At 39.9% G+C, this 12,072-nt stretch overlaps 1 protein-coding gene across 1 annotated transcript in view; it reads right to left on the reverse strand.

The window, feature by feature from the left end:
- Positions 1 to 12,072, reverse strand: part of eif2b3 (eukaryotic translation initiation factor 2B subunit gamma) — a 38,682-nt gene that overhangs the window by 3,595 nt on the left and 23,015 nt on the right. The window contains exon 11 of the mRNA XM_089008221.1: positions 5,727 to 5,830. Within this exon, the coding sequence (XP_088864347.1) occupies positions 5,727 to 5,830 (104 nt within the window). The remainder of the gene's footprint in view (positions 1 to 5,726; positions 5,831 to 12,072) is intronic.

The following is a 12,072-nucleotide window of genomic DNA, read 5'->3' on the forward strand; positions in this document are numbered from 1 at the left end:
ACCGGAGTATAAGGCGCACCCCCCAATGAATGGTGTATTATCAAACTTTTCCCATATATAAGGCACACCGGCGCATAGGGCGCACCCCCAATGAGTGGTGTATTTTCAAACTTTTGTTCAAGTATAAGGCGCACCCCCAATAAATGATGTATTTTCAAACTTTTTCCATTGTAAGGCGAACCGGACTATAAGGCGCACCCCTAATGAATGGTGTAGTTTCAAACTTTTTCCATATATAAGGCGCACCGGACTATAAGGCGCACCCCAGATGAATGGTGTATGATCAAACTTATTTCATATATAAGGCACGCTGGAGTATAAGCGCACCCCCAACGAATGGTGTAGATTATTTTTTCCATAATAAAGGCGCAATGGCATATAAGGCGCACCCTCAATGAATGGCATATTTTCAAACTTTTTCCATATATAAGGCGCAGTACAGTATAAGGCACATCCCCAATGAATGGTGTAGTTTCAAACTCCTTCCAAGTATAATGTGCATTGCAGTATAAGGCGCAGCCCCAATGAATGGTGTATTTTAAAACGTTTTCTATATACAGTAAAGTCTCGTTATATCGATATTCAAGGGAGTCCGAAAAAACATCGATATAACCGGGACTATCGATATATCTGACCCTGTTTGCATGTAATTTTCTCCGTGCGTGCATAGAAATAGTATCGATATAACCGGGACTATCGATATATCCGATATCGATATAACGAGACTTTACTGTATAAGGAACACCGGAGCATAGGCCGCAGCCCAATGAATGGTGCATTTTCAAATATTCTCCATATATAAAATGCACCCGAGTAAAAGGCACACCCCCAATAAATGGTGTTTTCTCAAACTTTTTCCATATGTAAGACACACCGGACTATAAGGCTTTCTAAAAAAACTTTGTAAAATATAATATGTAAAAATATAAAAGTTTTCCAAATATAAGGCGCTACGTAGAGGCTGGGGTTACGGACGACTTCTTCTACGGTGGCAAAATGGAGTCAGTGGCTCCTGACAGGGGTCAAAATGACTTCACATATAAGGCGCACCTGCGTATAAGGCGTAGGGTCATCTTGCCTAGGCTTTTGGGTGTGCCTTATACACCGGAAAATACGGTAAATCACCGCCGTTTCGTCGCCCTACCGCCGCTTCGATAGTTTAGTGCGTGCAGAATGAACCCTTCCTGACAAACACACACGACGCAGTCAGTCTGTCTTGACGGCTTACTGATGGACATTACTGGCAACGTGGAATTATACAAAACACACCCGATGTTTGTGTGTGTTTTCAAAACACGCAGCACAGAGGTGCAGTGTGTATGCACGAATATCAACACCTCACAGCAACATGTATGTGTGTGTGTGTGTGTGTGTATGTCTGTGTGTGGCGGGCAGTCTGTGTGGTCCATTGGCTCCTCACAGCTTTTGAAGTCGCGATAGTGAAATGTCTTGAACGGCCTCCCACTCATCCGCCTCCGCTGTTGCCCGACGCGACATTAGCGTGTTGCTTTTTTTCTACTTTGTGAATGAATGTTAATCATCTGCCCTCGTATTACTTGGGAGGATCAACTATCTGCTCTACATTCTTCTTCTCTGCCTACTTATTGTATATCTTTTCTTATCCGGCTACCCTTTCCTTGTTTTTTAGCTTCTTTCGAAGCTCGCTATCAATTTGACCTTTAAAAAAAAATATCGGTTTGGTCTGTCTTAACTTAGTATTGCGTGTATTTATTTGGACTCTTTTGCATTTTTAAATTATTCCCGTGCGAGTGGGCGCCTTGTTGTGGCACTTTGGCGGCCATCTTGAAAACGTCCTCCATCTTGAAAACATTTCAATTGTTTTGTATTATACTTTTGCTACCAAACTATGCAAAGTCTTACACTGTATATTTATTGCAAAGTACGGACCAAACGGTAAAAAGCACGACTGGTATTGATGGGGTGGGGGGGGGGGGTGTGTCGTAAACTGTTATTTACCGTATTTTCCGGTGTATAAGGTGCACCCAAAAGGCTTCATTTTTTTCAAAAGATGACCATGCGCCTTATATGTGAAGTAATATTGAGCCACAACAGGTCTCGCAACTACTATCAGCAGTCACCGACTCCACCCCCCACCATAGAAGAAGTAATGCACGGCCAATGCTGGAATATATAAAACGTAACCACAGCCTCTACTGTAGCGCCTTATAATGTGGTGTGCCTTATATTTGGAAAACTTCTATATGTATTTATGTAATACATTTGGAAAACTTTTTCATTATTTGAAGGTGTGCCTTATAGTCTGGTGAGCTTGATATATGGAAAAGGTTTGAAAAGACACCATTCATTAGGGGTGCACCTTATACTCAGGTGCGCCTTATAAACCGTAAAATACGGTGAAAGAGAAATTATTGACATTTATGGTTAGTGAGCGCAGAAAAACTTAACTCGTGACTATAAAGTGTACTTGAGACTGTACTTCTTCCCCCAATGATGATACTAGTGCAGCGTGTTCGACCGGAAACAAATTCCTTGTGTGTTCTACATACTTGGCAATAAAGATGATTCTGATTCTGAGAATGTTGAAATAAAATGTATTATTATTATTATCATTATTATTAGGATGGTTAGTGAGCGCGGTAAAGCAAGCTGAGTCGCTTTGACTTATTTTCTTTCAAATCTTATTTGTTGAAAATGCCAATTTCTACAAAAACAAACTTTTTTGTTGAAGTGTCCATTTTAAAGTTTTTTTCCAAGTTTGACACCTCAGAATTTGTGCATTTTTTTCAACTACTGTATTTTCTGGTGTATAAGGTGCACCGAAGTCTAAGGCGCACCTCCAATGAAAGGTGTATTTACAAACTTTTTCCATAGTAAACTTTTTCCGCGCCGTAGTACTATACACTTTCAAGGAATGACAAAACTTTTACAAATATAATATATAAAGATATCAAAGTTTTACAAATATAAGGCACACTACAAGGCACTACAGTAGGTGAAAAGGAGACTTTCATCCTACAAAACTGTCCATGTTTTTATGTTCCTGTTGTGTTTATTATTTTGCTTTGTGTTTACTATTATGTGAAGCACCTGTTGTGAAAGCGCTGTATAAATTAGGATGTATTGTATTGTAAAGAGGCCGGGGTTACACTCTACTACTTTAACTGGAGAAAAAGCATTCAGTGGCTGCTGATAGTAGTTGCGAAACCTGTTGTGGGTCAATACTACTTCACATTTAAATGAGAACCGACGTCACTTTTTTGTTTCCTAACTGACATCAGAAAAACGTTTTATAACATCTAAAACACCCAAAACACGCAGTATGATATTTTTAGTCAAATGCAAAACACCAATAAAATGACAGTGTCTAAAAAGTACTAGTTTCAGAAGGTCCCGCCCCTATGTTCGTGGTGTCACGGCAAGACTTGCTCGAGAATCAAAACAATGGCTTAAGATTCGGAGAATATGCTTTCTTGTTACTCATCCAGTTATGAATATGATTCATAGTATAGTTCTGAAGAAGAAAGCATACATGTTTGCAATCGATTGGGAAATGTCGCACCCAAAAAAGGCAGAAAATGGCAACAAAGCAGTGTAAGGAATTAAATAGCCCCATTTCCACAGGCTGATAAATTCCTTACATGGAGCTTTGTCGCCCTTTCTGCCTCTTTTTGGTCAACACAACGTTTTCAGACCAAAGTACAGCAAAATGCATTGACGTGATGAAAGGACTGTGTGTCCTTTTTTCGGTCAGCGGCGTTTCTTCAGTGACGTAGGGTGAGGACTCGTCACCAACTCAAAAACAAGACTTCCGGAATATTCAGCGCGAGTCTTGAAACGTAAAATATAGCGATATGCGGTGGAATCTTTGTAAAATACGCTCAGTAGAATTCATTAGAAGCCATTTTACAAATTATGGACACAACTTGTCCGAAGACGTCGGTTGTCCTTTAAGTGTAAGGCGCAGTGTCATCTTTTGAAGAAAATTAAGGCTTTTGGGTGCACCTTACACACCGGAAAATACTTTTTTTTTGTTAAGTTTCAGCGAATGTTTAATCGCAATTTCTGACCTAACTCGTCTTCAAACCTGCTTTCAAAAGCACCTTTTTTTCCCCGAGTATCAACCAATTTTGCGTGACATCTTTCATTTAGATGAAGACTAAAAATGAAAGCCGAAAGTCCAAGTGGTGTTTTCGTGAAGCGCTCCATTGTTGTCGCAATTAAGGTGACGCGGTTGGTCTGGTGGCCCGAGCATGCGTCTCTTTGGCTAAATGTGCGTGGCTGGAGGGCGTCACTGTTGAATTCCGGGTGGTCCTGCTCTGGCCTTGCTCTCTAACCTCTCCATCAATGTGACACACATACCCGCGCGCACGCAAACATACATTCATTGACACTCGTGCACGCTCACCGACTACCATATAGATTTGGCTACAAGAGGATTAAGGGAGAAAAAAAATAACATAAAAAAATCAAATTGCTTGATCATACACAGATAAAAAAATTCTTTCATTGGTTGACTTTCTATCACCCACGCATATGTTTTTCTTAACTCATTCGATGCCATTCCCGGCTGCCGATAAAGCGCTGGTCAGACCTCCGGCAATGGTTTTCCAATGGTTGGTTAATTAAATCATTTAACCCCCAAAAAATGGATGTTTATTAAAACAAGGTCATAAATGTTCTGTGATCAAATTTTAATAATCCTATAAAACGTCGGAATTTGAAGAATACATCCAGATTTTAATGTATTTAGAGCATTACTGAAAAGAAAAAAATGCATATTTTTAACTCATTTACTGCCATTCCCGAATTTATTCAGAATCAGAATCAGAAAGCCTTCAATCGTCCCACAATGGGGAAATTTGCATTTTATTGGGGGATTCCGGGAATCGAAACGTGAGCGCCATTTCCAAATTTGTTCAGGGTTTTGTTGTTTTCTTCTTCCGGGGGTGCCGATAAAGCGCTGGTCAGACCTCTGGCAATGTTGTTCCCCTTCCACGAGGGGGCAGCATTTACCTTGTGTCCATGTTTGCGCTTTGTTCCAGCTTCAGCTGTTGCTAAAGCGCTATATAAATCAATATGTATTGTATTTTGTACAGTGGCCCCCATTTCAAGCTCAGATAACGCCAGACCCCTATAATTTAGGAATTATTTTTTTTCTAATGAAATAAAAAAGTCTTAAGGTTTCTTACGCTGCATTGAATATTTATGCAGTCCTAAAACAATATAATAATAATAATAATAATAATAATAATAATAATAATAATAATAATTTCATTTATAAGCGCCTTTCAAAACTCAAGGTCACTTTACAGTCACAGGAAACGTATTTCTGTGAGTGAGCAGCGGCAACGACATACACCAGCGTTCACTCAACCCGGAATAACTCAAAAACTCGAGCTAATAGCTAGCAAGCTAGATAGCTAATATGTTTCCTGATGCAAATAGCTAGCTAGCTATGTAGCCAATAGATATCTAGCTAGCTATGTAACCAATAAATAGCTGGCTAGTTATGTAGCCAATAGATAGCTAGTTAGCTAGCCATACAGCCAAGAGCTCGCTAGTATTCGGTGGGTCCTGCAATTTGACTGAAAATGACAATGTCATTTACCTTTAATTTCATTTACCATTTTTCGTCCAAATTATTCTCATTTAAAATATGAATGATAGAGGTGATTAATCTTTTTTTTAATATTGAAAATGGTTGTCGATATTGGGGTATTTTGTGTTTTCCACCGCATGCTTACCCCCATCTTCGATCCGTTGTCCACTTCCCACCAAACAGTATTTGAGATCTGCGCCTCGGCCAATGACGGCGTTGCTGCAGATCACGCTGCCTTGGATGTTGCACCTATAAAATAGCATGAAAAAAATAATCAGGTTTGTTTTGTTATTATTTTTTCTTCAAAGATTAAGGATTGCCAGGGTTGGTTTTGTAGTACTTTTGTATTTTTCTGTGTCATATTAAAAAAAAATCATTGCTTTGAGAAAAATTGGACTTTTGAATTCGGGTTACTGGCAAATAAAGTGACAATTGTTGCTAAATTATCCAGCCAATCAATAGTTGTACCCACCACTTGATAAGGAATTTAGCTTCGGACTTTTGCAAGCACCATGGCACTTGACGTGCTTGATTTGCTTTCGCGGGCTGAATAAAATGATGTTTTGTAAGTGAACATTAAATACAATGTAGAAGTCTTGGCGCAACACACGATTCACCATCGCGTTATTCATGTGTTTTCCTTCTAATTTCGCCATCAACACGAAGTTTTCAGACGAAACAAAGTACCGCAAAATGCATTGAGGTGATGCAAGGTATGTCCTTTCTCGGTTAGGGGCGTACCTTCAGTGACGTAGGGTGAGGACTCGTCACCAACTCAAAAACAAGACTTCCGGAATATTCAGCGCGAGTCTTAAAACGTAAAATATCGCTATATGCGGTGGAATCTTTGTAAAATACGCTCAGTAGAAGTCATATGAAGCTATTTTACAAAATATTGACACAATTTGTAAAGGAGGCGTCGGTTGTCCTTTAAGAATGAATGACTCTGTGTTTTTGTGTTGTCATATTATTTATTTCTTTTTTTGTTTTTTTTACTCCAAGATGGTGCCGTGAGAGTGGCTGCCTTTACAGAAGCTCCTGTATTTTGTTTTTCTACTTCTTTCTTTCCTTTAATCATTTTGCTGCTGTGAAATGTAAAGTTCTCCACTGCAAGATTAAAAAAAAGGTAAATCCAATCCAATACTTGGCCAATAAAGATGATTGTGAAAAAAAATGGTTAGCAAAAACCTCTGGGAGCGGATACACAGGCGGTTCTTGTGTTGTTGGATGAACATGGAGACTGTCTATCTGCATTGCGAGTGTGTGTGTGTGTGCTTCGGTAGCTCGGGGAGAACAGTGGTGAACACATGTTGGTCTTGCCCGGGCGAGTGACGCACACACTTGGCCCCTCTGCGGCTCCCAAACAGAGAGGTTTGTATTGGCCCCGTTTTATTCAGGTGGTTACGCCAGGAAAGAGTAGAAAATCGTGTGCGTATATGTGTTTGTGTTTAAGTGACTGCCATAGCGGTGGTGGTGGTGGTGGTGGTAGCCGGTGATGGGTGATTACAAGAATCCCAGTTTTGTAACATTAGCGAGACAGAGAGAGAGGGGGGTGGAGAGCAAGAGACCACCAAAGAAGTTCCAAAGCAGAAACACCACTAATTACTAACACCAGGGCTCCTCCTTGCCATGACCACCCCATCCTCGCTCTCAAAACACACACACACACACACACACACACACACACACACACACACACACACACACACACACACACACACACACACACACACACACACACACACACACACACACACACACACAGCAACCCCCATCTTCCCTCATAATGTTGACCCCTACTATCCCCCCCCCCCCTTCCCAAACACGCAGCGCTTTGTCAACAAGCTCTGGTCAGCTCCAAACAAAGAAAGCAGAAATGCGAGGGGTTTCGCCGACATGGCCAGGGTCCGCTAATCCCCTCATACTGCTTCTTTCTTTCCCTTTTTCTCCTTCCTTCTTATGCCCCCCCCCCCTTTCCCTCGCCACCCTTACGAAAGAATAGAAAGAATTGCAATTTTCTTCCCGGAGTCGAGCCTGCTTTGCCTACTTTCTTTTCCTCGCTCGCTCTTTCATGCCTTTGTGGATGCGCCTTACGTGAGGGTCCCTGCGCTGGCTGGGGTCCTCGAGAGGTTTTATGAAGCGCTGCGCGGAGATGGAAAGACACCAGGGTGATGGCGGCGAGGTCTCGGCGTCGAAAAAAAACGTACATTTTCAGTTTGAGAAATCATAAATCGTGAGATTTTTGGACTCGTAACATCAATTCTTTTCCCGCCTTCAAGGCCCATCTCAAAACCCACTTATTTAAAATTGCATTTTCTCTCGCTCTCTTGTTTCTATTTATTATTGTATTTTATTTATTGCATTCTATTTGTGATAGTATTTTATTTATTATAGTACAAATGCTATGCTTGTCTGTGACTGTAAAGTGTCCTTGAGAGCTTTGAAAGGTGCTTAAAATGTAATGTATTATTATTATTATTATTATTATTATTATTATTATTATTATTATTATTATGTGTTAAAATAATGTGTTACAAAAGTGTGAACTAGAAGTCAATAAAACACAAAAATGCTTTCATGGTTTATTCATACATTCAATTAGTAGAAAAATGTATTTTGTTTTTTACATTTTCTTTTGTTTCACCTTATAGTTGCTTTATAAAGTGAGTATTGTGAGTATTACTCAGCTCTTTTATTATTTATCATTTTATTTATTGTTTTATTGTTCTGGTGTTTATTGTTACTTTAATGGTAAAGTGTCCTGCGCTTGTAAATTAAATGTATTAGGCTCCAGAACCCCCCCCCCCCCCCCACCCAGAGTCCCTAATGCGGAATCAACGGTACGGAAAATGGATTATTATTATTATTATTATTATTATTATTATTATTATTATTATTATTATTGTGGCCAAAATCGGGAGTCTCCCGACCAAATCGTGAGACTTAACATGAATGCTTCATCAAAAATTTATTTTAAGTTACCAACATCAATCAACAAGAAAATATTGTCAGTTGTTATATGAAATAAATTTCAAGGTATGAAAGGAAAAATATATATATTTTGGGCCACTGGTCATTGCTGAGTTTCTTTGAACGCAACATATTAAGAGCTTCTCTGCCATTTTCCGAGCATAATCCAGGCATCTCATTGGCTGCGAGGGAAATTTACAAAATGAAATGACGCCGATTGAGGCTATTCGGTCACTTTCTAAATCGGGGCGAATTGAATGGCGAATAAAATGGTGAAAAATGAGAGCGGGGAAAAGAAAAACTTTTTTGAAACCGGGATACAGTAATACCTCAGTTTATGAACCCCTTGGATTACGAATATACCGGTTTACGAACGTTAAATTTATGAAAATTTTACCTTGGCATACAAACTATTTTTTGGGATACACATGGAGCTGCCACGATGAGTTGTGTCGTTTGCGAACGAGCCCATTCTTCTAACAAGAAAATGGCAGTTTTGGTCCTCTATTCCCCACTCCCAGTCATCGGTTAAAGCAATTCCCATCAATCAGGCTCCACAAATAACCCGCACAAGCCATCTGTCCACTTGATGCAAAAAGCTATCACCCAGCTAAACAGAACACAATTGATGAGGAATAAGGTAAAATTATCGCAAAGAAAGCATCCACAAGGGATCATTCCTCAAGATGGTGAAAGAAGAAGGCTACGTTCCTCACCAAGTGTTTAATGCTGATGAAACCGGCCACTCCATTCTATCAAGCCACCAACGACCATCACAGAGGTAAATAAAACAACTTTATTATAGAGTACAGTTTATTTCTTTAATTATAATACCATAGCACATTTATTATACATAAAATAAGGTATATTTTGTGTAGTTTCAAGGTTTAGAAAATTAGAAAGTAGAAAATGTTTTATGGGGCCCTGGGAACGGATTATTCTCATTTTAATGGTTTCCTATAGGAAATACATTTTTGGGATACACACTTTTCACCTTACACACTTTGTCTGGGAACCAATTAAATTCGTCAGCCAAGGTATCACTGTATTTGGCTCTCTAATCGTGAGCCGTGAGTATTGTGGTCAAAATCGGGAGTCTCCCGACTAAATCGTGAGACTTAACTTGCATGAATAAAGGAACGAGAAGAGGAGCCTTTGAATAAAGTGTGTTAAAAGAGACGGACTATGGCCAAGATGAGCAATTAATCCCCCGTGCTGATTTGACAGTCGCTTGTGCTTCTTTCAACACAAGCGCTTTCTTGTTGCGGCAGCACGAATGAATGACTCGGCGTCATGATGACATCAGTGAAATATGTGCAGCATCACAGATGATCCCAGCGTGATTTGATTCACTCATTACCACGGTTTTCAAAAGGAGGTTTTGTTGGCCGATGAAGATTATGCAAAAACGACTGAACCGGAAATTTGGTAGAGGCCCATCCAATTTTTGAAGAAAGGTGAACAGGCAAGATTTTTCTCTATTTAATTGTGTTGGTTAATGAAATGATTTAACTAAAAAATGGATGCTTATGGAAACAAGGTCATAAATGTCCTATGAATACAATTTTAATAATCCTATAAAACGTCAGAATCTGAAGTATACATCTAGATTCTAAAGTAGAGTTTTACTGCCATTCCCAAATTAATTCGGGAATTGAAAATATGACGTCGAGCGCCATTCCCGAATTTGTTTGGGTTTATTTTTTTCTTCCTGGGGCTGCCGATAAAACGCTGGCCAGACCTCATTTTCACTCAAATTGCCAAATGTTGAGTTTTATGACTACATAAACATTCAATTCAGGGTAAGAAACATTAGCCATGGCCTCTGGCAATGTTTGTGCATTTCCACAAGGGGGCAGTATTTCCTTTTTTTCCATGTTAGCGCTTTGTTCCAGCTTCAGCTGTTGTTGAAGTGCTATAGAAACCAATATGTATGTATTGTACTGTATTTTGGACAGCTGCCCTCATTTCAAGTTCATATAACTCCAGACCCCTATAATTGAGGAAATGTGCAAAAAAAACTGTCCACTCGAGTGCCAGGGTTTTTGTCATTTTCACTCAAATTCCAGGACCCACAGAATATTGAGTTTTAGGATTCAATGTAGTGTAAGAAACCTTGGACACTCTTCTTTCATCAGACACAAAAAAGAGTTAATTGGGGGTCTGGAGTTATCAGCGCTTGAAATGGGGGTGGCTGTACAAAGTACAATACAATACATTTTGATTTCTAGAGCGCTTTAGCAACAGCTGAAGCTGTAACAAAGCGCTAACATGGACGAAGGGCAAATGCTGCCCCCTTGTGGAAGGGAAAGACATTGCCAGAGGTCTGAGCAGCGCTTTATCGGCACCCAAGCAAGAAAAATCAAAGCCCGAACAAATACATAGTTTCAATTCCCGAATAAATTAGAGAAATGGCAGTGAATAAGTCAAAATATGTAGATAAAAATCGATGAAAAGGTTTCATCAGCCGTCATCTGTACTTCTTTGAAGGTGTCGGACGTTTCACTTCTTATCCGAGAGGCTTCGTCAGGAAACTAAAGTCTTTTTGCTGCTAGTTTCGGCCCCATATATATACCCTACAGTCCAGACGTGGCGGTGCCAGACTCTGCTATGATTGGTCAGTGCTCTCAGGTTGGGGGGGAGCAGAGGACTACTCCTTGCGGCTACATCAGTGTAGTGTACTTCTATTTTTCTGACTGATTACTACCGAAACTACCAGCAAAAAGACTTTAGTTCTCTGACGAAGCCTCTTGGATAAGAAGCGAAGCGTCCTCCATCTTCAAAGAAGCACAGATGACGGCTGAAGAAACCTTTTCATGGATGGACCACTCATGTACGACAGAGCTTACACAGACGTATATAAAAAAAACGTTAGTATTTTGGGAATGGCGCTCCACGTCACACTTTTCAATTCACGAATGCGCCTTACATATGGAAAAAGTTTGAAAATACACCATTCATTGGTGGTGCGCCTTATACTCTGGTGCGCCTTAAACATGGGAAAATACGGTAACTTTTACCCTCGCCAAAAAATGTCCTTTGTTTTCATTTTGGTCACTTATGGCAGTAAATGAGTTAAGTTGAAATATTTACAAGTATACTAAAATGTCATACTATGAAGAAAAAAGGAGATATGTTGAGAAAAACTGTTCATAAACTATTCTGTTACAACACACGCAATTTCTACACTTGTAGTTTCTTGCAATGTTGGAATGTCAGCACGTGCATGTTGTACTTGGACCACCTAAAAGAAATGAAAAAAACAACAACTCCTATTTGGAAAGCCAATGTGATTTGCAAATACGCTCTGCAGACTTCCACTCCCCTCATTTCCTAAATGGCGCAGGATTTTTTTTTTTTTTTTTACTGTGTGGCGTAACAAGGGTTCATAGTGTTCTGCAAATTCCTGAAACAGTGGGAATCCTGGTGTGGCCAAGGAAATTAGCGGTCAAATGAGATATTGGGATGTTGTGTGCTTTCACTTGGGGCAGCTCGCTGTTTGTTTGGAGCTGGCCTCTGGC

The sequence above is a fragment of the Hippocampus bargibanti genome, linkage group LG11 (genome assembly GCF_051943395.1).
Source record: "Hippocampus bargibanti isolate YZ-2025 linkage group LG11, ASM5194339v1, whole genome shotgun sequence".
Classification (NCBI taxonomy): domain Eukaryota; kingdom Metazoa; phylum Chordata; class Actinopteri; order Syngnathiformes; family Syngnathidae; genus Hippocampus; species Hippocampus bargibanti.